Here is a 26,752-nt window from a genome sequence, read left to right as displayed (position 1 = left end):
GCTGGGGAGCAGCGGCTGAATCAGATTAGATTCTGGTTTGCCAAAAGCCCCGAAATTTTCATGCTGTGAGGTATCTGGAGGAGCAGAGGCTGAGTTCCCTCCTGAGCCGTTGAGGCCATGGCTGCACTGCTGGGAGGAGTTTTGAAACCCTTTGGGGCTGGGTTCAGTTTGGGTTTTACACAAGCACTGAGATACCAACTGCCCTGCTCAAAACCAGTGCTACCTCAGCTCACTGAGCTCTGTTATCCCAACCTTCCCTCAGTGATTTCAGTCAGCAAAGTTTTCCACAGTTTTTTCTGGCACACTTATCCTGGGTTTATCCACGTTCAGTAAGTGCTGAATCCCACCTGAGAACCATTTCACAAGCAGATGAGTAACCAGCTAATAAATGATCTTCCAGATAGTTTTGGATCTCTTAGTGTGGAAAGCATGAGGAGCTTTCTATGACAGTGGGCTAAGGTACTGCTCATCAGGAAGCCCCTTCTCTCTGCCCCTGGGCCCTGTGGGCTTCTAAGCTCTTCTTAATTCTCCCATCAACTCTCATTTTCATTTTCTCATTGGATGGCTGAAAGCAGCATCAGCCAAGCTCTGATGAAGGGCAAGCAAAGCATTTCAGAGCAACAGCTAAGCATCTCTCAAAGTGCTGCTGCAAGCCTGCTGCCCAGGGAATGGGAAGGACAAGCTGTTTTCCCACCCACGCCCCTGCCAGGGCCGGCTCAGACCACGGGGAGCTGCTGAAGTCGTGGCTGGAATCTGTGCCCAGAGCCTGCCCAGCTCCCTTGTCCAGGCTCTGCAGCCAGGCTGTGTCCTGCATGCTGGGATTGCTTCACTCCAAACACACACTGGGGCAGCTGCTCCCAGAGCAAGGCAGGTTCACCTTGCTTTTCCCACCTGGAGCACTCTGTCCAGCTCTGGGGCCCCACACACGAGGAAAACGTGGATCTGTTGAGGTCACTGCTCCCAGGGCTGGAGCCCCTCTGCTCTGGAGCCAGGCTGGGAGGGCTGGGGGTGTCCAGCCTGGAGAAGAGAAGGATCTCAGGAGACCTTGGAATCCCTCCCAGTACCTAAAGGGTATTGGGCTGTCTGGAACAGGTTTTGAAGAAGGAGAAAACTCCACATCTTGTCTCCTCCAGGTTGTCATGTCCACACACTTAGCCCTGAGAAAACCTGATGGATTTTTTTGTGATCGAGACAAAGGTAAGAAGTTGGCTTGACCAGAAGAAGCAGAAAGCAAATAGAGGTTTTCCACTACCTTTAATTAAACTCATGTAAAATAAAGACATGGGCAGCTCTTGGGCAGTTGTCTGTGTGCTGCTCTGTTTGCTTCCTGTCCTTGTTCCCTGCCCCTGAAATCTAGTGGGAATGATAAATAGAGACAAAACTTGTTCAAATCAAACAAACACTCTGGGAAGTGCCATTTCCAAACGCTGCTGTTCTCCCTTTGATGGGGAAAATATGGCAGGTGCAATATCCTTCCCCATTATTGGCTGGCTCTGTGTATCTGTTGATCTGCAGCAATAGGAAGCGAGACAGAAAGACAGTTTGTATGTGGGCTGGAGATACCTCCTGTGCTCTATCTGAGCTGGAGCAGGGGGAGAAAACTGGCACCCCACGATGTGGGCAATGGTTGTATAAGCACTGCACACTGCAGAAGTTGGGGGTAGAACCCCAAAGAAAGGACAAGTTTAGGAGCAGAGATTTCAGTGCACCACGGTCATGCCTGGAAGGGTATAAAGCCCATACCTGTCTGGAAATGGTCATGATTTTTTCTAGGGTAATATCTCAAAGATTCAGGCAGTGTTCTGCTCCCTTGTGCTTTGCATTGTCCAAAAAATTCCAGCTGGGACAGATGAGCTGAGCAAGACAGGTTAGAAAGAGAGAGAAAGAAGTGGTTTTCCCAACATCATCAGAAAACCAGGAGCAGAGCCCAGAGGTGATTCCCTGTGCAGCATCCCTGGGACACGCTGCCTCCCTGGCACTGGCCACCCTGGAGGAGCAGGGCAGCCTGTGCCATCCCAGGAACTCTGGGCTGATGGGCTTGGGATGGTTTGTGCCCAAAGCATGAAAAGGATTTTTGAGGACGCTGAAACAGCTGCTTCTAAACTGCTGAAGCTGACTGAAAACCCCACCTCGGGTAATCCCTTCAAGTTAATTTGGTCTTTGTTCCTGACCTGCAATTCAGGGATGAGCTGGCAGCGATGCTCTTGGCACTGGGGTTCCATCCCTGGCCAGCTCCACGAGCCATCCTGCCAGCAGAAAGCAGGAGGGACCAACCTGTCATTTTCTTCATGGCCATTTCGGTTTTGCCTAGAAAAATGTGCCGGTTGCTGAGCTGGTGACATTGAGGAATGAAGGGCTGAATTTTGCTTTTCCTGCTGGGAGTCAGAAATAGACCTGGAGAGATGATGACTCACCTGTAATTGAGAAAAACTGCGTGGCACCATTATGAGCTTCAACAGTTAAATCCTGATTCCAGCCTGCCAGAGAGAGCACACTGACAAAACAGCAAAAGGCCAAAAGGAGCTGGGGACAGGATCCAGCAGCCGGGAATCCTTGGCTCTGTGGCTGCATCCTGTGTGTGAGGGGTGTGACACACCTGCCCCGCAGGTACCCCGTGTGCTGTGGCAGTGACAGGGTCCCTGTCAGCCGCGGGAATGGGGCTGCAGAGGGGCAGGGCAGCTGTGTGGGGCCGGGAGAAGCCCCCACAGCCCCACAGGCCGGTGCCAGCAGGGCGGGCGGGCTCCTCCTGGCTGCGCCTTTCCCTGCGGCTCCCGTCCGGGGCAGGGATGATGTCAGGGTTGTCATGGCATCGGTATCTATGGAACCGGGATCAGCATCGCAGCCGTGCTCAAAACCGGCTCGGGACACGGGCCTGGAGCCGCGGGGGGAACTCCCTGCGCACTGATGGAGGGTTTCCCTCTAAGCTTCTTCCTTTTCCTCCTTCCTGCTCTCCATGGGGAGGGAGCAGGAATGGGGCTTGGCCTCCTCCCGTCCCAGGGCAGCTCTGGGTGGCTCCTTCCGTGCGTGAGGAAAGCGAGAGGTCGTCAGCCCCATCCATTTTCACTTCCCTTTTCTTGCAGCAGCTCTGAATGTGCAACAGCAAAGAGCAAAACCAGCCAAACCTCACCCTCTGCTCTGGGCCCCTGGCCCTGGTGAGCGCCAGGTCTGAGAGCCCTCCCGGCTGCAGGGCCTCTGAGGGTCCCCAAAGGGCGACAGCCGCCCTTTCTGGGGGTCTGGGCACAGCAGGGGTGTTTATTTTAGGGTCAGTGCCCACAGCAGAGGTGAGCTGAGCAGCGTTGGTGACCTCCCTGTGCTCCAGGCCATGGCATCGCCCTCCTGCCAACAGCCTGGCTGCTCACAGGGAGCCTTTGCCATTGCCTGGTGACACTGGCATGGCACGGGGACCCGTGCAAGGACACCCCACCCCTGCCCACGGCACGCTATCCCCAGAGGCAGCACAGTGACCACAGGACGGTAATTCTTGGAACAGCACAGTGACCCTGGCAGTGGCAAGGTGTCCTGGCTGTTCTGTGGTGTCCCCAGCCATGGCACAGTGACACGGCCACAGCATGGCGACCATGGCCACAGCACAGTGACACTGGCTATCCACCGTGCTCACAGCTCTGCTGTGGTGGCCATGCCCACAGCTCGGTGACAGTGGCTGTCACATTCTCACAGTGCCCGTGCCCACAGCTCGGTGCTTGGTGACAGTGGCTGTCCCACTGTCACAGTGCCCACAGCTCGGTGACAATGGCTGTCACATTCTCACAGTGCCTGTGCCCACAGCTCGGTGACAGTGGCTGTCCCACTGTCACAGTGCCCACAGCTCGGTGACAATGGCTGTCACATTCTCACAGTGCCTGTGCCCACAGCTCGGTGACAGTGGCTGTCCCGCTGTCACAGTGTCACAGTGCCCACAGCTCGGTGACAGTGCCTGTGCCAGTGTCACAGTGCCCGTGCCCACAGCTGGGTGACAGTGCCTGTCCCGCTGTCACAGTGCCCGTGCCCACAGCTGGGTGACAGTGCCTGTCCCGCTGTCACAGTGCCCGTGCCCACAGCTGGGTGACAGTGCCTGTCCCGCTGTCACAGTGCCCGTGCCCACAGCTTGGTGACAGTGGCTGTCCCGCTGTCACAGTGCCCCTGCCCACAGCCCGGTGACAGTGCCTGTGCCAGTGTCACAGTGCCCACAGCTCGGTGACAGTGCCGGTGCCAGTGTCACAGTGCCCGTGCCCACAGCTCGGTGACAGTGGCTGTCCCGCTGTCACAGTGCCCGTGCCCACAGCTCGGTGACAGTGACTGTCCCGCTGTCCCATTGCCCTGAGCCCCATCCCGGTGTCGGGGGCTCAGCTCGGGCTCTCAGCGCCGGGAGCGCGCCCCGCGCCGGCCGCGCGCACCTGCCCGTGCCCACCACCACCCCCTCTCCCCCCCACCGCACGGGTGGTTCCTCCCGCCGCCCGCACGCGGCGCTGCGGACGAGCCCACGAGGGAGGGGCGCGGGGGGGGCCGGGCGGGCGCGCGGCCGGCGCGGGGCGCGCGCGGCGGGGCTCGGCTGGGCGCGGAGCGGGGGAAGATGGAAGGAGCGTCCTTCGGAGCGGGCCGGGCGGGGGCGGCCATCGACCCCGTGGAATTCCTCAAGCAGCCGCAGACCCTGCTCCGGGTCACCACCTGGGTAAGGCCGAACGGCCGCGGGGACGCGGGGATGGGCAGCGGCCGTGCGGGGACAGCGCTCGGTGCGGGGACAGCGCCCGGCGCGGCGGCAGTGCCCGGGTGATGGCAGTGCCGGGGCGATGGCAGCTCAGGTGCATCGTGCCCGCAGCCGGTGCATCGTTCCCAGTGCTCGGTGCGCTGCCGGTGCCGGTGTCGGTGCGGTGCCGGTGCGGCGGGCGCTGCCGGTGCCGGTGCCGGTGCATTGCCGGTGCATTGCCGGTGCGGTGCCGGTGCATTGCCGGTGCGGTGCCGGTGCCGCTGCCGGTGCCGGTGCGGCGGGCGCTGCCCAGCCCCGCGGGCAGGGAGTTTCCTCGGGAACGGGGCCGGGATGCGCCGCTGCCGCTCTCCCGTGCGGTGCCGGAGGATGGGGCTCGGAGCCGCAGGCAGAGGACATTTTCCTGCCTTCCACGCTCCGTGCATGCGTGTGTGTGTGTGTGTGACAGAAATGCGGGAGCCAGCCCTGCCCAGCTCCCCCGTGCTGCCAAGGGGATGTCGTGTTTGTTGGACGTTTCCCATCTGTGAATCCCCAGTGTGGAGCGGGAGGTGGAATGGGCTGTGCAGGGCTCAGGGAAGGCTGTGGTGGTCCCTGCCCAGGGTGCCCCTGGGGCCGTGGTGCCCCGATGCCCAGGGCTAAGGACAGCCCCTGGTTTGCCTCCCCCAGCCTGGCTTTTTGCTGAGATCTGCAGGTGTGCAGGGCCTTGGCAGGTCAGGAGTGCCAGGTCCTTCCCAAAAACCCTGCTGTGGGAAGGATCTGCCCGGCTCTCACCCGGCTCCAGCGCTTGGCTGGAGGCTGTGGGTGAGCCTGGGGCTTGTCCTCGCCCATTTCACACCTGGGCTGGCTCTGTGTCACCGTGGCAGTGCTCAGCGAGGCAGGGAGCTCACAAAGCTGTGCTGGGCAGGTGCAGCCATCCTCACCGCCCTCCTTCCAGCAGGCACCGAGGGGCTCTCCAGCCTGGGCTGCCCTGGGAGAGGCCCCAGCAGCAGCACATGAGCAATTCCAGCTGCAGTCACATGCTCAGAGTCAAACCACACGCTGCAGTGTGTGCCTGATGGAAGCTGCTGTCCTTCCCAGGCTTGGAGAAGGCCCACAGCTCCATTGATGGGGGAAAACGGGGCCAGGGGTGGATCTGGGGCATCCAGATCCATGGATGAGGTGCGGGTCTTGGGGCGTTTTGGGCAGGGTTGAGGCGCAGGGCAGCAGTTGTTTCCTAGAAGAAAACTTGGTCTGGATCCTCCTGGATCCTCCTTGAGTGGCAATGGCAAACTGCTGGCAGTGCTGTAGGGTTTGGGTACAGTTAAATCCATCTGAGTTCAGCCCCTCCTAAAATAAATGTGTCACCTTGCACCCAGAGGGCTCCCCATCCTTGTTGGATGGAGGAGGTTGGACACTGCTGGGAAGCAGGACCAGAGTGTGGAATGTAGGTAAAAAATAAAAATAAAATAAAATAAAACCATACCAGAGTATGGAATGTAGGTAAAAAAATTAAAACCCCAGCTTGGGAGATATTTCTGTATATACTCACTGGTTTATTCGGTGGTGAAGTCCCTCCTTTCCTGGCTCTGTTCTCGCAGGGAATCAGTGACAAACGAGTGCTCACAACTACAGAAATGCATCAGTTTCACTCCAAACAAGTGCAGGGGCCACCAGCGTGGACAAACTGGGATGAGCATGCTGGGATGAGCATGCTGCCATCCCAGAAGTGTTTGCAACGTTCAGAGTTGGCCAAAGCCCAGGGAGCAAAAAGGGAGTTTTTTTGCCCTTTTCAGTGGGCTGGGGTTGGGCTGGGGGAGCTCCCTCTGGAGCCTTTTCCCAGGTCTCACACTCCCTGCCAGATCTACCAGGGTTCATCCAGCCTGGTGTGGTGTCTCAGCCCAGTTCCCTGTGTTAAACCAGTTCAGCACCTGTGGCTCCTGCCCAGGGCTGCAGTCACGGCACTCCCCTGCTGCTGCTGTGCCCTGTGCCTGCCTTCCAGGCCAGACCCGTGCCAGCACGGACACACTGGGTGGGGGAGGCAGCCCAAGGCTTTGCTGGGCTCTCTGCTGCCTTCCTTGCTGCTGCCCTGGGTGAGTGGCAGTGCTGTGGCACGCGGTGGCACCGAGCTGGTGGCCGGGCAGGAGCTGGAGCTGATGCGCACGGTGCCATCCCTGATTGCCAGACCTTGCCAGGGCTCCCTGCCTGCCCTCCCAGGGGGGATGAGCTGCCTGTGGCAGCACAAACCGGCCACGGGTGGGTGTTGGGGCAGGCCTGGGCTGAGGGAGGCTTTGGGGTGGGATTTCTCACGTGGTTTTCCTTCCTGTGCCTCGGCAGCACAGCTTGGCGCCCTGGTTACCCTGAGCAGCTGCATCCCACAGCAGGGACAGGATCCCACAGCTCTGGGTGTGGGGTCAGCTTCTCCTGGGGAAAGGAAGGGCTGCCAGGGTGGGCTGGGTTGGGTGGGGGTGATGGAGGAATCCCACAGGGCTTGGGGCCAGCCCCGGGTGCCCGAGGTGAGCGACTCGTGCTGGTCTGGGTGATGGCCACTGCTGGGGCTTCCCAGCACCAAAGGAAGGTCCAGTTCCCTTTTCTGGGACTCCAGTGCCTGCCTGGGGGACCTTGTGCTGGCAGACATGGGAGGCACTGGCAGGTGAATGGTGACCAGCACAGAAATCCCCAAATGTCAGCGGTGCCCAGAGGGGATTCCTGGTTCTGCCTCCCCCTGAGACAGTAATTCTGAGTATCTGAGGGGGAAAAACACCACTCCTGCCTTGAGCTGCAAAATCAAAAGCTGGAAAGAACCATTTAACAGTTCCTCATTCATCTGTTCCCTCTCTGTCTGATGCAGTTTGTCAGATGAAGATGTGATCGCTCTTGTGGTTTCCTTTTGAGACATTTTTTGCACAGCCCAACAGAGTCGATATTCACGAGGGCTGCCTGCAGAACCATGAGCTCCTTTCTCTGTCACTGCCCGTGCCAGCCAGACTTTCAAGTGGCCACTCAGCTCCCCAGGGCAATTGTTCATTCAACACAGGCTTAGGTTTGGCTTTTAAAAGCACTTTTGGAAAATATTCTGGTAAACTTTTTCAGCAATTCCTGTGATTCCATGCAGAGCAGCAGCAGAAGCTCAGTGCTGGGTCCCAACAGTGCACCCTCACCCATGCCATGCCATGCCATGCCATGCCATGCCATGCCATGCCATGCCATGCCATGCTATGCCATCCCATCCCATCCCATCCCATCCCATCCCATCCCATCCCATCCCATCCCATCCCATCCCATCCCATCCCATCCCATCCCATCCATCCCATTCCATCCCATTATCCCATCCATCCCATCCCATTATCCCATCCCATCCATCCCATCCCGTCCCATCCCATCCCATCCCATCCCATCCCATCCCATCCCATCCCATCCCATCCCATCCCATCCCATCCCATCCCATCCCATCCCATCCCATCCCATCCCTGCCTCCCTGGAGCTCAGCAGAAGTGCAGGGAATGGGCTCTGGATGGCTCCCCAGGGATTTCACTGGATCCCAAGCACTCAGGGCTCTCAGGGAAGAGCTCCAAGGCTGCCCTGGCACTACAGGAGCCCCAGCAATGCTCAGAGTCATTACCATGATCTGAGCAGCCTCAGACTTCAGTCCTGAACACTTTTCAGAAGGGTCATCAGATTTCTGCCTTAATTTTCTCTTTCTGCAGGCTATGGATTAAAGGCAGAACTTAAACTTAACATTTTGGTAATGGAATTACAGGGGAGCTTTGCTGCATCTGAGCTTGAAATGGTTCTGAATTGTCATGCTCCTGCCATCTCTGGTTTCAAGCACTGCTGGTGTGCCATGTGCTCAGATTGCAGGACAAGATTAGGAGCCTTGAATGAACGCTGTGTCTCAGCCAGCATCTCTTACCACATCAGAAAAAGTAATTCAGGAAAAATCAGTCATGTGGTCCTCAACAGACATCCTCCCAAGCTGATTAGCCTGGTGAACGTGGCCCTAACCCTATTACAGGCAGCATCAGCCCCCCTGTTGCTGTGCCAGAACCCACAGACCTTCCCTTGGCGGCCACCTCCGTGGTCCTGTGGGAGATCTGCAGTGCCTAGAGCTGAGCTTTGGTCTTCACAGCCCCCAAAAATGGTGCAGATCAGTGCTGGAAACCCCCCTGGGACTGACAGCTGTGCAGAAAAACTGCAGGGGCACCAGGGGCTGAGTGCCCCCTGTGCCAGGGGATCTGTGCCAGGGGATCTGTGCCAGGCCCGTGCACAGCCCAGGGCTTACAGGGAATTAGGGAAACACTCGCTGCTAAGCAGGATTTGGCCTCTGCTAATTTGACCTGAATTGTTTTCCTTTCCCATTTGGTGGTGCCTCCTTCCCTCTGAGGTGCTGCTCAGCCCCACCAAACCTCGCTCACAGTGGAAAATCTGACCTTGTGTTTCCCCTTTCGGGTCTCTGATGAGCTGCTTGGGGCTTTGAGCCACTGTGGTTTGTGAAGGTGATGGGGGAAATGCACTTGTTCTGTGAGAACTTCAAAAAAAACACGGGGGGTTTATTTCCCTGCCCACATTTATTTCATCCACCCACCTTTTCCTAAAATAAAAGCACTTTTTCAGCTATACTTAGAAAGAAAACACCAAATTTATTCTCATTAAGACGTTTCACCAGCACCAGTGGGTTTTTTTAAGAAAAACCACAACATTACAATCCTGGGGTGAGGGAGAGGTAACCCATGGAAAGGCAGGCACGCTTTGACAGGAATGTTCCAGGCAGTGCTGATGTTTTGAGCTCATCTATCAAATGTGTGCACTTGGAATTCATTGCTCCTTTGGCCTCCCAAGGAAAAGCTGCCTGTCCTGTGTTTTGTGCACTGAATTGTGCTCGTGGAGCTCTCGTGGTTGGAGCCACTTGGGTTGTCTGACAGCAGGAAGGATGCTCTGCTTCCCAAAATCCTTTGGAACTGGAAGTGAAGTGATAAAACAGCCTTAAAAAATATTAAAATCAACATTGCCAGCCCAGGTGTGCAAAGCTGGTGCAGGCACCACACCCCTGTGCTGGGCCATCCTGAGTTGTGTTTATGGGAGCTCCCTTTCCCCAGCAGAGCTCTGGGCTCCAGAGCCCCCCACAAGCCTGGAGCAGGCTGATGATCCTGGGGGGACTGAGTGGAACTTCTCAGAGCAGCTGAGCTCAAGTTTGCTGCCCTGCCAGAGCAGTAATGGTGTGGAATCAGAGGTCCTCAATTATTCATGTTTTCCAGAATCACATTACTTCTTCCCAGGGCCTGCTTCATAAATGCTGCTGCTATTTCTGATGGTAAATAACAATTTTGCATTATTTATGAGCAGATTTTTACAACTGCTGATGTTACAGCTGCTGCCAAAGCCCTGGGAAAACGATCAGAGCTGTTTGTTGTTGTTTGTGCCTTACACACAGCCCCTCCTGTGTGAGCGTGGGGTGGGAGGATGAGGAGGGTGGGGATGATGGGGATGGTGAGGATGAGGATGGTGGAGATGATGAGGATGAGGATGATGGGGATGATGATGGTGAGGATGGTGATGAGGATGGGGATGATGATGGTAAGGATGGTGATAATGGTGGTGGTGGTGATGATGATGAAGATGGTGATGAGGATGGTGATAATGATAATGATGAGGATGGTGATGATGATACTGATGGGGATGAAGATGGTGATGGTGGTGATGATGATGATATGATGATGATGATGATGATGATGATATCATGATGATATGATGATGATGATGATGATATGATGATGATATGATGATGATGATGATGATGATGATGATGATGATGATGATATGATGATGATGATGATGATGATATGATGATGATGATGATGATGATGATGATGATGATGATATGATGATATGATGGTGGTGATGATATGATGATGATGATGATGATGATGATGATGATGATATGATGGTGATGATGATGATGATGATATGATGGTGATGGTGATGATGATGATGATGATATGATGATGATGATGATGATGATGATGATGATATGATGGTGATGATGATGATGATGATATGATGGTGGTGATGATGATATAATGATGATGATGACGATATGATGGTGGTGATGATGATGATATGATGATGATGATGCTGCCATATTTTTAATAAATCACCGAGTGCTCCCCAAGCACAGCACCAGTGAGGAACAGGGTGCAGGTGCCTCGGGGTGGCTTGGGTGGCCCCTGAGGTGCCACAGGGTGATGTGGGTGGCCCCCTGGGCTCGTGGCTGGAGCTCAGGGCTGACCTGAGCCAGGGATGGGTGTGGGACAGGGCCCCAGGCGTGGTTGAACTCCCAGAGGAGGAAGAGGAGAAGATCTGTCCCAGTGTTATGCTAGAGGGTGGTTGCACCTTGGGGGTTTTTTGCCCACTGTGGGCTCTGCTCCATTTCCCCTGCTCTGCTCTGTGACCTGGCTTCCCTGGGAGCTGCAGGAGGTGACACAGGCGGCTGGGAGAGCCACCAGCTGGGCTTCACACAGTGCCACCTCCGTGTCACCTGTCCCTGTCTTGTCAGCTCTTATCTCTGCCCTGCGTGTCTGGGAGCCAGCAGGGAGCCAGCAGCGCTGCTGGTGCTGGCAGGGATGAGATCAGAGGCTCCCAGTGTGAGGGAGATGTGCCTGCACTGCCCTGCCCTGCTCACAGCCCCTGCCCAGGGCTCCAGGGCGGGATCCAGGGTGGGATCCAGAGCAGGATCCAGAGCAGGATCCAGGGATTCTGCTGCTCCTGCAGCCTCCCCTCCTGCCTTTGGGGGTAAGGCAATTCCTGGGGCATGCAGCAGGGGATGGTGTCACCTGAGGCAGCTGCTGCCATCGGCTCCTTCCCTGCCTGCAGGGGTGTGACAGGGTGTGACAGGGTGTGACATGGGTGTGACACCTGTGGTACCAGCATGGCCACCTGGGCAGCCCCAGCAGCCCCTCCCTCCTGTCCCTCCTGGGCCCATGCAGGTCACTGGTAATGGACTCAGGAGCTGCACCTTTCAGCCCCTGCTGAAAAATCACACAGGGCAGCCTGTGCCACCTCCCCACACGTGTCCCCTGTCCCCTCCAGCAGCCATCCAGCCCTTCCCTGGCTCAGCTGCTCAGCTGCTCCCTGTCCCTGAGGACACCAGGGGCTTTGTGGGGCCCAGCCTGGCAGCAGAGAGCAGCACAGCACAAAGTCCCTGCAGGGATGTGGATGTTTTTCCCCTCCCCAGCGTGTCTGGAGAAGCAGGTCCTTACCCCACCCTGCACAGCAGGCACTGGAAGGCAGGAGGAGGCTCCAGCTCCCAGAGGGGAACACCCAGGTGCAGCCTGGAGCCACCAACCAGAGCAGAGCCAGGATGTGTCTGCCAAATGCCACGTTGCCATGGAGTCAGGGATGGGGTTTGAGGATGGGATTGTCAGCAGCGGTGCTGCCGTTGGGGAGCAGAGTTCAGCGCCAGCAGCAGCCAGCTGTGCTCTGTGCTCGCTCCTGCAGATCTTCTCCATCGTGGTGTTCGGCTCCATCGTCAACGAGTGCTACGTGAACAAGGACAGCCAGCACCCCGAGCTGCTCTGCATCTTCAACGAGAATGAGAGCGCCTGCAGCTACGGCATCGCCGTGGGCGTCATCGCCTTCTTCGGCTGCATCTTCTTCTTCGTGCTGGACCTGCACTTCCAGCAGATCAGCAGCGTCAAGGACCGCAAACGGGCCGTGCTGCTGGACCTGGGCTTCTCAGGTACCCTGATCTGCCCTTCCCTTCCCTTCCCTTCCCTTCCCTTCCCTTCCCTTCCCTTCCCTGCCCTGCCCTGCCCTGCCCTGCCCTGCCCTGCCCTGCCTGGCTCCCTCTGCAGCTGCTGCTCTGCCCTCCCACTCTGTTCAGTCTGATTTATCCAGCACAAGGCCCCTGCTGGCTCTCTGTCCCAAATCCAGACATCCATCACCACCTCCCTGCCTTGCCTGTAGTCCAGGCTGTTCTCTCCTCGCTGCAAAGCTCATTTCCGAGGTGCTGGAGCATCCAGCCCTTGTTAGATGAAATTTACAGCCCCTTCTGTGGGGCTTGGTGCCTGAAATCCCTGGATCCCAGCAGAAGGGGGACACCACATCCCTCCTGTGGCTGCTGCTGGGTGTCACTGAGCCAGGCTGGGATCCTCCTCCCACCCTGGCAGCCTCTGCTCCCTGCCAGCCACGGGGAGCTGGCGCTGCTCTCAGACCCTGCCTCCTTTCCCCTTTGTGCCTGTGGTGGATCCGCTGGCAGGAGAAAGGAGAGAACCATCCTGGAGTCCTGGAATCCTCGGATCCTGGGATGGTTTTTGGAAGGGACATCAAAGCCCACCCTTAAAGGGACATTGGAAGGGACATCAAAGCCCACCTTTAAAGGGACATTGGAAGGGACATCAAAGCCCACCTTTAAAGGGGCATTGGAAGGGAAGTTCCACCTTCCACTAGACCAGGATGCTCCAAACCCAGTCAAACCCTTGCAGGGATCCAGGGGCAGGCACAGCTGCTCTGGGCACCCTGAGCCTGTTCCACCCTCACAGGGAAGAACCTATTCCTGAAATGCGTCTGGGCAGTAACTGGGTGCTAACCCTGGGGCACAGGTGGGGTTTCACCACACTGAAAGCAGCATTTAGAGCCTTCTCTCCCAGCTGCTCCTCCAGCTGTTGCCATGGACGGGGTTTGCAGGAGAGCAGCTGTGATTAGGGTGGTAACACATCTTCCCGGCTGTTTGTGTCTGTTGTCTGCAGACCCCTAAATGATCATTATCTCCTTAATTGATCATTATCTCCCGCGGTGGTTCCTGGCTCTCCTTTCCCGGGGAGCTGGGGCTGGCACATTCAGCCTCACCCATCACTGCCAGCTCAGCCCTCTGGGATTCCTTTAAAATCCGTGTTACCCTCCAAGCATCACCCACACCTGACTGCTCTTCTGGAGCTGCTGGCCATGCCTGACCCCATGCCCTGCCCTGGCACTGCCACCTGCCCTGCCCTGGCACTGGGGCAATCCTGCTGCTGCCCAGGGCTGCTCCTCCCCGCAGCACAGAACCTTCTGGAAGGCAGCAGGGCTGCCCAGCCGCTCCTGCTGCAGGTGCTGAGCTTCCAGCATGGGCAAGGAAGGTCGGAGCTGCAGAGGGATTTATGTGGCAGCTGCAGTACCCAGCGCAGCCGTGCTGGCTCCGGGCTGTGCATGATGTCATTTTAACTCCTGACAGCCCGCGGTGGCACTGGGGACACGGTGGGCAGGGGAGCAGTGCAGGGTCCTGCCAGGGAGGGTGAGCTGCCCTGGCTCCAGTGGCAAACACAGGAGCAGCTTCCCCTCCACAGACCAGTGCCAGCCCCAGTGCCAGCCCCGTGTCCCAGCCCTGTCCCTGAGCCCAACCAGTGCCATCCTCATGTCCCTTGCATCACCCCTGTGTCCCCAGAGCTTGTCCCTGAGCCTAAACATTGCCAGCCCCATGTCCTTTATGCCAGCACCATGTCCCCAGCCTTGTTCCTGAACCTAACCAGTGCCAGCCCCAGTGCCAATCCCTTATGCCAGCCCTGTGCCCGACTTGATCCTGAGCCCAACCAGTGCCAGCCTCATGTCACTTGTGCCAGCCCTGTGTCCCAGAACTTGTTCCTGAGCCCAACCAGTGCCAGCCCTGTGTCCTTTATGCCAGCCCTGTGTCCCCAGCCTTGTCCCTGAGCCCAACCAGTGCCATCCCCATGTCCCTTGTGCCAGCTTTGTGTCCCAGCCTTGTCCCTGAGCCTAACCAGTGCCAGTCCCTTGTGCCACCCATGTGTCCCCAGCCTTGTCCCTGAGCATAACCAGTGCCATCCCCATGTCCCTTGTGCCAGTCCTGTATCCCCAGCCCTGTGTCCCAGCCCTGTCCCTGAGCCATCCTGCTGCTCCCACACTGGGAATTAACCTTTGGGAGCTGCTCTTGTTTCACCTCGGGGTTTTTGACTCCCAAAGTTCCCCCAGTGTGACTCTGAGCAATGGCTGAGGTACAAATGTGGCCTTTGGAGCTGGTTCCCATTCCAGGGAGGAGCTGCTGGGGAAGCCCCCTTGTACCAGCAGGGAATAGGAAATATCCCTGAGTTAAAGGGTGACCTTTGAGGAGTAAATCCCAGTAAATCTCTGCCCTGTAGTGCTGGTAACAAGTCACTGTGCTGAAGGGAAGTGAAAATGCTTATGCAGAGATTTGGGTGGGTTTGGTGACAGGGTTGGCTGTATTTGGTGAAGTGTCTGTCATTTGGAAAGGAAACCTGGCTGATCCTTCCTGTGAAGGGAGGATTCCTCCCATGGCCAGAACTGGTGGTTGGGAATTCCCAGGCCCAGCCATGCAGGAGGAGACAAGGAATGTGTCTGAAACTGCAGTTAGGAGCAAATTCTGAATTCAAGGCCTTGGGCCCTGCACCTCCAGCACTCGCTGTGGATGCTCCATTTTATGGCATATTTAGGGAAAACTGGCAAAATAAATGGGAATAAAGGGAGGTTCTTCTCTCCCTGCACAGGGACTGGCAGCCTGGCTGCTGATCCTGCTGTGCTGATGATCCTTGGGAGCTGCTGGGCAGCTCAGCCCTCCCAACATCCAGGTGTGCACTGACACCCAGAATCTGAGACATCAGCAACGATGGGGACCCTGAAAGCAGCACCATGGGAGGGTCCAGATGCTGCATCTCCTCTTCCCAGAGCTGGAAAACACCCCTGCTGCTGGCCCTGTGTGCTCCTGGCTTTTCCTTGGCTGTGCCCTGAGCTGCTTGGCACTGGGCAGTGCTGGTGGCTGGGGATGGAATTAGGGCAGCTGCAGCCCTATCTTGCTCAGCCAGCTTTGCTTCCAGGCAGGAATAATCAAATAATCACCAGAGTGTTCCTGCTCAGCTCCACAGGCCCAGGGGGATTCTCTGCAGGGATGAGCAGAGCTCTCACGTGTCATGGAATCACGGAATTACAGAATGGTTTGGGTTGGGAGGGGCAGTAAAATCCATCCCATCCCACCCCTGCCATGGCAGGGACACCTCCCACTGTCCCAGGCTGCTCCAGCCCTGTCCAGCCTGGCCTGGGGCACTGCCAGGGATCCAGGGGCAGCCCCAGCTGCTCTGAGCCTCCCCACACTCACAGAACAGAATTTCTCCTCAATATCCAATGTAAATCCACCTTCCCTCCGCCTAAGGCCGTTCCCCTTGTCCTGTTATTCAATGCCCTTGTGCAAAGTCTCTCTCCAACACGTCCAGGGAGGATGTGCTGTCCCTGGGGCTCGTTGGGATCAGGCTGAGGCGTGGCTGAACTGAGCTTCAGGCAGGGAACACGCTGAGATGTCCCCACAGGGTCCTTCCTTCTCTGGTTTTGTGTTCACAAAGCTCCTTTTGGGCCACAGCTCCCAAAATTCCTGTTCCTATTGGAAGCCTCGGTGGTTTGTGCAGCAGCAAAGGGGAGGTGCTGGGCAGGGGCAGCACTGACCAGCTCTGTTCCTGTGGGAGTTTTGAGTGAATTTGAGACAGGACCTCTGAGTTGCTTTAGATAATTTGATTTATTTTTCTTATCTTTTCCATAGACAGGAAGGGTGAGTTCAGCTCACATCTTCACTGCATGGCTCAGAGGGTCACAAGACCTCCAGTTACAAGACATTTTAAAGATTTATTATAAATAATATGAACAAAACACTGCCAACAAGAATATTTATGCTTTTGACCCAATCCTTCCAATATTTTGTCTCATGCTACAGTGTAAGCTTTCTTAGCCAATCAAGTTATAACACACAAATTTACAGTACTACACTTTAAAACTCTAAACTTTCTTCTGCTTAGCTTAACATGTCTCTGCTTTATAAAACTCTAAACTTTCTTCTCCTTAGCTTAACATGTCTCTGCTTTAAGCCATAAATCCACATTCTCCCTTCCAGCCCCTCAGTCTGGGAGCCGTTCCCAAGGTCTCAGATCAAACCTGGGTTTAGTGCTAAGCTTTGCCTCACAGCCCCAGAGTTCTGAGGGTTCCCTGCATTTCAGATTCCGTGTTCCCCTGCAGGTTTCCTGGCCTTCCTGTGGTTTGTGGCCTTCTGCTTCCTGGCCAACCAGTGGCAGAGGACGACGCTGACGCGGGGCTTCGCGCAGGGCGCGGACGCGGCGCGGGCGGCCATCACCTTCTCCTTCTTCTCCATCATCATCTGGGTGAGGGGCTGGGGGGCCAGAGCAGAAGTGAAACCTGCCCTGAGCTGCTGGCTTTGCAGAAGTGGTCCCTGGTGGGTGCTGAGGGGCTGTACTGGGGAGCCTGCACATGTGGAACTGGTGGTTTCTCACCACGGGAGCTCGGTTCAGTCTCCTCTGCCTGGGGAATTCAGGCTTCTCCTTCTCCTGAGGCTGGGAGGTTCTGTTCCTGTTGAAAACATGTGGCCAGCCACGAGCTGCCCTGATTTCAGGGCCTTGCTGGAGGCAGGGAGTCCCAGGAGCAGATCTCTGCACTCAGCAGCTTCATGGGGTGCCTGGGGGATTTGGGGGCTCTCAGGCTCATCAGCTCCTCCTGGGACACACCAGCCTGGCTCCTCTGTTTTCCACCTGGAGAAGGGGCTGAGAAACCCCCCTTGATCCCGTTTTCAGCTCCACCTGGGCAGAGGGACTCCAGCCAGGGCTGTGAGAAACCCTGGGGCTCACCTGGACCCCACATGCACCCCAGACAGAGCAATCCTAACTTATACACATGACAACAAGCTCTTGGCTGGCTACTAAGAGATATTTGGTGTTTATCATAGCTAGACCCATGAAAACATCACTTAGGTGCTCACCAGCAGTCAAAAAACAACCTGAAATGCAGAACATAGGAAAATAGAATAAAGAAGAGAGAACATCACAATGCCACCTCAATGCATGATGAACACCATAATTCTGGTTCAATCACCTGGGATCCCTCTCAAAGACAAAGGGAAATCCCAGCACGTCTGGCATCTACCAGGAAAAATTGTAACAAACAAAGGTACCAGAGTCCTCAGGAATCTAATGGTATGTGCTCAAAATATCCATAAACAGTTTGGAAAAGGGCTGAACAGCAGTCTGGCAAAGATGAGGTCAGCTATGAAGAAACACAAAAGGATCTCATAAAAGTCACTACAGAGCAAGAAAATGGCAGATGAATTTCAGCAGAGACGTGAGCACCGGGGGGATCCCAGCCCCGAGCTGTGTGTGGAGAGGCAGGGATGGCTCTGGGTTCCCTCTCCATCCCTCCTCCAGCTTCCCCTGGGCACGGAGCCCCGGGATGTGCCCTAATTCCACGTTGCCTCAAAAGAATTGGGGCAAAAGCCAGTGCCAGGCTTTCCAGCACAAGCCTCGCTCCAGTTCTCCCCAGTTTAACTGCTCCCTGCTTTATGATTATCCCAATAAATCTCTTCTAATCCCAGCTCTTCCCCATCTCTGCCACGGATGCTCCCCATCCCATCAGCATCTGCTCCCACCCTGGAGGGGCCGTGGGGACAGTGCTGTCACCCTGTCCCATCCCGATGCTTGGGAAGCCATTCCTGGCCTCCAGGGGCATTTTTCGCCTCCTCAGAACGTCATTTACAAACTAATTGAATTGTTAATGAATCCTCCTGGAAGGAGAGGAGCTCGGAGCCCTCCCGGCTTTGCCGCCCACATTTCCCAACCTCAATTCCAGCAACCTGGAGAGGGGTGAAGGATTCTCGGCAGAACTGACCTATTTTCCTGGGCTGGCTCTCGGCAGCTCCCCCTCCCCACAGCAGATGTGTTTATTTGGGCCAGCTGTGCCAGATGTGCACGGCAGGGCCCCCCAGGCCGGGCAGGGCTCTGGGGGTCACCCTGCCCCACAGAAATGGCCTCTGGAGTGTTCCCATGGGCTTTGGGGCTGGGCTGCCTCTCGGGTACAACAGAGTGGGGTGGCAGCATGTGGGGTGCTGCACGGGCTCGGTGCTCTGCAGGGAATGGGGGATGTGGGGTGATGGGGATGTGGGGTGCTGGGGCATGTGGGGTGCTGGGGATGTGGGGTGATGGGGCATGTGGGGTGCTGGGGGGATGGGGTGCTGAGGAGATGTGGGGTGCTGGGAATGTGGGGTGCTGGGATGTGGGGTGATGGGGGATGTGGGGTGATGGGGATGTGGGTGCTGGGGAATGTGGGGTGATGGGGAGATGTGGGTTGATGGGGTATGGGGGTTGATGGGTAATGTGGGGCTGAAGGGGATGTGGGGTGCTGGGGATGTGGGCTCCAGAGGGCTGTAGGGTCTCGGGGGAGTCCTGGGGGTTTGGGGACCCTGGGAGGATACGGGTCCTGGTGGGATGTGAGGTTGGGGACCCTGGAGGACACGGGGTCCCGGTGGGATGTGAGGTTTGGGGGATCCTGGGAGGACACGGGGTCCTGGGGTGATGTGTGATGCTGCTGAGACCCAGGATGCCGGGGGTCCCGGGGGTTCCTGGGGGGTTCCGGGGTGCAGTGGGGTCGCAGCCCTGCCCCGTGTGACGCTGTCCCTCTCTGTCCCTCGCTGTCGCAGGTGGTGCTGGCGCTGCGGGCGCTGCAGCGGTACCGCCTGGGCACGGACATGTCCCTGTTCGCCACCGAGCAGTTCGGCACCGAGCCCAGCGCCTCCTACCCCGCTACCCGGGCGGCAGCGGCGTGGAGAGCACGGAGACCTACCAGAGCCCGCCCTTCACCGAGACCTTAGAGGCCAACCCCAAAGGTTACCAAGTGCCAGCGTACTGAGGGGCTGCGGCGGGGCCACCCCGCTGTCCCGTCCCCGCCGTCCCCAGCCCCGTTCCCTTGCCGTGGCCACTCAGTGCCGGGTCCCTTTATTAGCTCGTTGTGCAGTGAATTCTGTACAGTGGTATTGGTTCTTGTCTTACCTGTCCCAGGGTTTCTAAAAGCAGTGTTCCCTCTAAGCCAGGAGGAAGGAAGGTTGGTACCGCATCACCTGCACGTGGGAGGAGGAGGAGGAGGAGGAGGAGGAGGAGGAAAATGTCCCAAATGTCCCCTCCGAGCTCTGCTGGGAAAGCCCAGGATGCCTTTTCCTCTTAGACAACAGCAGCTGAGGAATTCTTATCTCGTTCTTCCAGAGCTAACACAGAATCCATCGAGGGTGGGTGGGCAGTGGGCAGAGCTGGCCCTGGCTGCTCCTGCTGTGGAGCTCCCAGTCCAGGTTCCAGGGAAGTGCCAAATTCACGAGGAAATCAGGGGTGTCTGTGTTGTTTTCCTTTGTATATACTTGCTGTACAAAACAAATACCCAAACAGGTGTTTCCAAACTTGGTTTAGAGGCACGGGGTAGGGGGAACAGCAGGCCAGGACTGGGGTCAGTATCCACAGGGCTTCTACGCTTCAGCAGGTTCTGGTTGAGGATTTAAAAAGTTGCTGTTTGAAATGGAAACCAGCAGGAGCTGGTTGCTAACTGGGAATAGCCTGTGATTGGTGGGAAGGTGGCACTTTGTGGTTCCATTTCCTCGTGGGGGATTGGGAAATGTGTAAATTCCTAAGGAATTTTTGTTGGCAGTGCTGACACATCCTCACCCTGGCGAGGTGAGGGCTGAGGTGAGGGGCTCAGACTCGACGTCCAAGGCCATTAGGAGCAATATTGGACTTGTATTTTTATTCTGGGAGCAGCCACCATCTGTCAGCTGCAGCAGAAGCCGGGTGGGGACACGTGTGTCACCCTGCAGCCTCCAGAAATGAGGGATTCAGGCAGGGACCTGGAAAGGCTTCACAGGCCATTGGAGTCCATCCCGCGTGGGCTCACAGCCAAGTTTGGTGTGGGGAGAGTCAGTGAAAAGCAGCCAGGAGGGAGGCTCAGGCTGGGGGTTCGGCTGCAAAGAACAAAGGAAAGGAGGGAATGTGTAAAACATTCATTGCCAGCCACCTGCCAGCTCTCCCTGCCCGTGTGGCAGCTGCTCCAGGCTGTGTCACCAAGGGCTGAAACTTGAATTCCCAGCCCGGGGGTGGCAGCTCCACCCCTGGAGGCTCCTGCTCCTGCCACCACTGCCTTGCGACCCCGAGAGGAGCAATAGCCACCCCCTGTCCTGTCCCCTCCCTGCCACAGGGCCTGGTCAGCACCGCCACAGCTCGTCCTGCTGCCGCAGAGCAGAGCGCTCATTAATGAGCAGCAGGTACATGCACTAATTAAGCAGCCAATCATGCCCAGGTCACTGCCGGTGGCGCGTCCTTGCCTTGCTCCCCAGGTCCTGGCTGTGCCCAGCCCCTCACAGGTGCCTGACCATGAACACCCGGCCCAGAGCAGCGGCAGCCTCAAGGCATTCCGGGATCTTTGTGGTTTTGTGGAGTCAGTTTTGCTGGGAAAGAAAAGAAAACCCCCGAGGATTTTAATACAGGGTACGATAGAACTGTAGCAATATTTTCCTTAGAGGGAACACTGAAACTTTAGCAGCACAAACAGTACTCGTGTTAATATTTTAGCAAAATTATAATCAATTTAAATGTTTAAATTGATTGTACGTGAGATAATGTTCGTTGGGTACAGTGTATTTTTTCTAACTATAATATAACTGTTGCAGAGTTTCCGTGTAACCGTACAGAGCTAAAGCTGTGTCTGCCTGCGGGACACGTCCTGCCCCGTGTGCCCCCTGCTGAATATACCACGCTCTGAATGTCCCCCCAGGCCTGCATTGCCTTTCTTTGCCCCCACACGCACATCCCACCACGCTCTGAGCCCTGGAGCAGCAGCAGGGACACAGGGATGGCACCAGCACCACTCCTGGGGCTTCCCAGAGCTCCTTTCAGCTTCCCAGGGTTTCCTTTTCCTTGCTGTGCTGGGCAGGGGCAGGAGGAAGGGCTGGGGGCCTGGGGGGCTCCTGGCAGCACAGGAGATGCTCCTGGATTAAACCAGGGCTGGGAATAAATAACCTGCTCTTTGGTTAAACCAGAATAGGAATAAATAACCTGCTCTTTGGTTAAACCAGGGCTGGGAATAAATAACCTGCTCCCTGGTTAAACCAGAGCTGGGAATAAATAACCTGCTCTTTGGTTAAACCAGAGATAGGAATAAATAACCCTGCTCCCTGGTTAAACCAAGCTGGGAATAAATAACCTGTGCAGCCTCAGCACTCAACAGGCTCCTGCTCCTCTGCACCCAAAGTGCCCGTGCCAGGCAGGGCAGAGGTGTCACCCCTGCTGGGCTGGCACTGGGACAGGCCAGGAGCCACAGCTGGAGCGTTTTTCCAGGGAATGGCACTGGGCTCGTGTCCCATGTGGCCATGCCAAGGCCATGTCACCAGGCAGGATGGGACAGCCCCAGAGTCCCTGGCTGTGGTGAGAGCCTTCACCCACCTCAGCCTGCCTCACACTGCCCAGCTGGGGGTGCAGCTCCCCAGGCTCAGGGGGTGACACCCGTGCCTGGAATCCTGCCCCAAACCCTTTGGGGGCCCCCACAGTGTCCCCACAGTGTCACCGTGCCCTGGCTGTGCCTGTTGGGGTGTGCAGGAGGAGCTGCCACCAAACACACCCCAAAGGGGCTGGGGATGGAGAACCAGAGCCATGGCTGCAGTAATAACCCTGGGGTGCTGGGGGTTCAGGGACCTGGAACATCAATTTTCCTCTTTTCTCCTCTTTTTCTGCCAGCTGTGCTACAGCAGCACTCATCCCCTTGTAACCACCCAGGCCACATCTGAGGAGGGTGCCAGGGCTGTCCCAGAATTGTCCCAAAAGCATGCCAGGATTGTCCTGAGTGTGCCAGGGCTCTGCCATCCTCCCAAAGCTGTTTATAGCCCTCTGTTCTTCCCAGAGGCCAGCAGCACCTCGAGCTCACAGAGGGCTCAGCTGTGCTCAGCCCAGCCCAAAAGCCTCTGCACAGTGTTCGCTCTGAATTTGGGTGTAAAGAGCAGAATTCCAGCATTCTGTCTTTCCTGGAGCTGCATTCTGCCCCACCCATCCTCTTGCTCCAGGAGGCTCTGTCGCAGCACCACAGTTCCTCAGCACTGGGGTAACCCCGCCATGCACTGTGCAATTCAAGCATATTAAAAGATTTGGAATTTTTGCCAACATTTCAAGCTGTTCCTAGCAAAGGTGGGAGCTTTGCTTTAGTGATGTTCAGTAAAAAAACATTCTCCCCCTGCATTACCTGCTCTGTGCCAGGGGCTGGAGCAGACCCTGAGAGCAAAGCCCCCCCCCTTTACAGGACAGCATTTGGGATCTCCCTGCTCTTGGGATGAGATTCCCACCAGTTCCTGCCAAAACGAGGAGTGACAGCCCAGCAGTGCTGCTCTCCTGCCCATCAGTCCCTGCCAGGGCTGTCCTGTAGCTCCCCTCCAGTGGCACCACAGCGCTGGCTCCTGGCTCTGCCTGCTGCCCCCCGTTCCTTAGGAAATGCCATCGTTGTTCCATGCAGTGGGAATTCCTCTCAATGCATCCACTGCTGTGTATTTCAGAGCCCTGCCAGCCCGTGCTGTGCCCAAGCAGTGGCTCTGGTTCCCTCTGGTCCTGTCCTCAGTTCCATCTTATCCCCGTGTCTGTCTCAAGCCCCTCTCCCCCTCAGTGAGGCTCAGCCCTCACTGCCTCAACTTGAAGCCCCAGTTCAGCTGCCTGGATTTTGTTGCAATACACATTCAAACCTCAGCTCCTTTCAGAGTTTTAATCTCCAACAGCTCCCACCTGAGGGCTGGGGAGTTCAGTTTCTTTGCCAATACCTCTGTCCAAGCAGACGCTTCCAGGAGTTGCAGTTGTCACTAACCTCTGTGCAGTGTAGTATAAAGTGGACTGTGTATGGAAATAAGTTTAAAATGTTTACAATTTTGTATATATTATATATATAAAAATATCTTTTGAGAGAACAATCTGTGATCCTGTATTTTCGGTGTCTGTGTAACCAACTGCAACTTATTTTCAATAAAGAGCTAAAAATGAATAGAAAAAAAAAAAAAGATTTGGTAATAACTTTATTGAATCAGGTGAGCACAAGGAACAAGGAAACTGCAACATCAGGCCCCAGAGATGCAGCAGCTCGAGGGAACTCCCAGCAGCACCTCCCAGGGAACTCAGAGCTGCTGATGGAGAAGGAACTGAAACCCAAGGGAAGACGAGATGCTCCTGCAGGGAAGACATTTCACTCCCTGAACTTCACAAACCACATGGGGAGAGCTGCTGACTGGAAGTGGTGGCAGCACCCAGCCCCTGCAGGGGCCAGGATCAGCTCCAGGATCCTGAGACAGGAACAGGGACTGCCAGGGGCTCGTGCACCCAAATCACCCTCCCCAGCCCCTTCTGGGCCAAACCCAACGTGCACAGGTGGGTGCAGTCTTAAATATTCAAGAAAAGAAACCCAAAGCACTTTGCAGCCTGAGAGCAAGCAAAAATAACACATGTAAGGCAAGGAAGGGTGGCTGTAGGCAGAAGTAGCTCTTGGGTAATACTCTGAGCTCAATTCCATAGAAATGATGATGCTAGAAAAGCTGTGTTTCATCACTACAAATTACATAAATTAATGGCAGCTTGTTCCTACATGTTAGAAATAACTAAATCTGGAGATGGGAGAGAATGAGACACTGAACTACAGCCAGGGGGGACTCCTGGCACTCCATCAGCTCAGAGCTGCTGCTGGAGGAGTCACTGGAGAGGAGGAAGAGATCCCCCTCTTCCTCTGGGGTGGAATTTGGGGGTGCCAAGGAACAGGAGCAAAGCCAGCCCGGTGGTACCGAGGGAGGTGCAGGTGTCAGACTACTGTAAACAGATAAATGCACTTAAAGGCACTGCAGAAAACATGGTCAGTAATCAGCAGCATTTAATGTCCCAGGATGCTGTTGGGAGCTCCCACCAGTAATACATCCAAGAAATTAGAAACATGGCAGTCATTAAATAAAATTCCCGTGTGCTTTACGGAGAGTAAAGCCTTAATGCTGTTACTGTACATGCAGGGCTACAAAATCAGCTTCTTGAAAGAACTTTACAGAAAAAGTCAGAGGCAACTTCAAATCTTGCACAGATCGGCCCAATTCTTCAAGCAGCAGAATTGACTCTGCAGAAAGGGAAACTCTGCAGCCCAGTGTGTGCAGCTCTCCTGGTCACACACCCCAGGGAGCAGCACTGTCACCTTTTACCCCTGACCAGCGTGATCTTCACTGAAATAGCACAAGAAAAGTCAGAATGTTTTAAGGGAAGCCACCTCCATCATTTCAGCGATCCATAAACTTCCCCCACCCCCAAACCAGAAAGAAACCCCCACACCAGAAGCTTATCCCCCTATTGAGTCCCCTGTCATTCTGCAGATCCAAAGATTCCCAGCTATGGCATGTTCCAGGAGGAAGGAGCCCTGCCTGCCCCCCCTGCAGCTCAGCCTAACCCTAGCCCAGATTTGGGAGCTCAGACAGAGGGTGGGGACGAGCTCTGGCTCATTCCCCTGATCCCTTTGCCCAGGAGGGCTTCCCAAGTCACCTGCTCCTCTCTGCCTCAAGGGCACCAGCCCCCAGCTACTGCCAAAGCTCGTTCCAAAGTGCACAGCCACAGCCAGAGCCCGGGTGGTGGCCCTGGGCAGAGCTAACTGATGATCCTGCTGATTGCCTGCAGCGAGGGGAACTCCTCATCCTCCAGATGCAAAGCTTTGTGGGTCACCACGTCCTGCTGGGTCAGCACCTGCCTGCACGTGGGGCAGATGTAGCAGTCGAGGTCGGCGGGGGAGTCCGTCTGCCAAACGTTCTTTTTGTTCTTTTTGGGTTTGTTGGAGCTTTGCTTCTCCTTGATCCGGAAGTCGTTGTGAGCAGAGAGCAGTTCCTGCTGCTTGGCTGTGTCTGGCAGCAACACCAACAACTCCTTGAAAATCTTCTTGAAGTTTTCCCCAGCAGTTCCCGGCAGCTTTTGTAATACTGAGCTGCAGAGATCAGCCCCTGCAGGGGACAGGGAAGGGCAAGAGTCAGAGGAAAATGAGTATTATCTATTAAATAATAATGGATTTCAGGCCTACCTAAAAGGGAGGCTTTGGGAAGCCACTCACCTGCCTGAACTGCCCAGAATGAGTTTTAAATTTATTGAACTTGGACTCGTCGCTCTGAAGAAATTCTTTAATGGATTGTATGAGCTGGATGTTCCTCTGCTGGAAGTTCTCAGGTATCAAGTATGATCCGTGACAGGATTTTGGCCTGTGTTGGAAAAGACCAGAAGTGACCCTGACACTGGTTTGTGTCACACAAAGATGTCCTGGGATATAAATCACAAGGCTGTTCTGGTTTACAGCTGCACGTCCTTCCTCCACCCAGCTACACAAAAGCAGCACACAGCTGTCTTGTCAGGATAATAAAATATGGGATTTCCATATCAGTTCCAGCTTTACACAAACAGAATGTTTAAAATCCAAGTTTAAATGTGGTCCTGACATGCTGCTCTGTGAGCTGGGTGCACCCAAAAGACCCGAGCAAAGACCTCACTGTGAATAAACCAAGAGATAATGCAGGTTCTGTACGAAACTGACACAAAGTTTTCCCTCCCCTTTTCCCAAAATCTCCTCTTTCTGTTCCAGAAGGAACCAGAGAGCAGCTCCTGGAAAGACCAGAGCAGCGAAGGTCACCAGGAGAACAAGCCTCAGCACCTTCCTGCTGGGACTCCCACAGAAACAATGGAAGTACAGGAATATGTCGGAGCTGCAGATTCCCAAATAAATCTAGGATAGACCAAGGTCTGAGCAGCCAAAACATTGCACAGGTTTGCAGTTCCTCAGACTTGTAACTACACAGGGCTGTTTTATGCAATTCTCCTGAATCCAACCCACGGCACCCTGGGACTTCCCAATGGGAACTTTCCCTGGCTGATCCCTTAGAGTCACTCCCTGTGTGCTGTTTGAAGCCTCTGTGACACGAGGGAGGTGTGAGGTGTCCCAGAGCCCCTGGCAGGCCCTTGACTCACTCTTTCAGAGCTGTAGTGACGGGTTCAGAGATGGTGGAGGATGGGATGACAGCGAAGCCCGGGGGGGGTTGCTGACAGGCACCGACAGGCCGGAGGCGGAGGAGGGTTCTTCAACAGCACCACGGAGTTAAAGCCTGAGGGAAGCAGGGAAGGGGCAGGAATTAGAGCACCCACAGACCCCTGGCTAAAACCCACACCAGTGCCTGACACGCTCTGCAGAAGCACCAAGAAGAGTTTGCAGTGCAGACATCACTATATTGGAGAAAACCTA

At 55.7% G+C, this 26,752-nt stretch overlaps 1 protein-coding gene across 1 annotated transcript; it reads left to right on the top strand.

Moving 5' to 3' along the window:
- Nucleotides 1-4,531: 4,531 nt before the first annotated feature.
- LOC118692462 (synaptogyrin-3-like) lies at nucleotides 4,532-19,591 on the top strand. Its single transcript, XM_036392307.2, has 4 exons — nucleotides 4,532-4,669; nucleotides 12,173-12,413; nucleotides 16,682-16,824; nucleotides 19,146-19,591. Exons 1-4 carry the CDS (start codon nucleotides 4,571-4,573, stop codon nucleotides 19,314-19,316), a joined length of 654 nt encoding a protein of 217 aa, XP_036248200.1. The 5' UTR covers nucleotides 4,532-4,570; the 3' UTR covers nucleotides 19,317-19,591.
- The last annotated feature ends 7,161 nt before the right edge of the window (nucleotides 19,592-26,752 follow it).

This window comes from Molothrus ater, chromosome 16 (genome assembly GCF_012460135.2).
Source record: "Molothrus ater isolate BHLD 08-10-18 breed brown headed cowbird chromosome 16, BPBGC_Mater_1.1, whole genome shotgun sequence".
NCBI classification, from domain to species: Eukaryota; Metazoa; Chordata; class Aves; order Passeriformes; family Icteridae; genus Molothrus; species Molothrus ater.
Note: the sequence above shows the minus strand (reverse complement) of the source record. Positions and strands in the feature narration are given on the sequence as shown.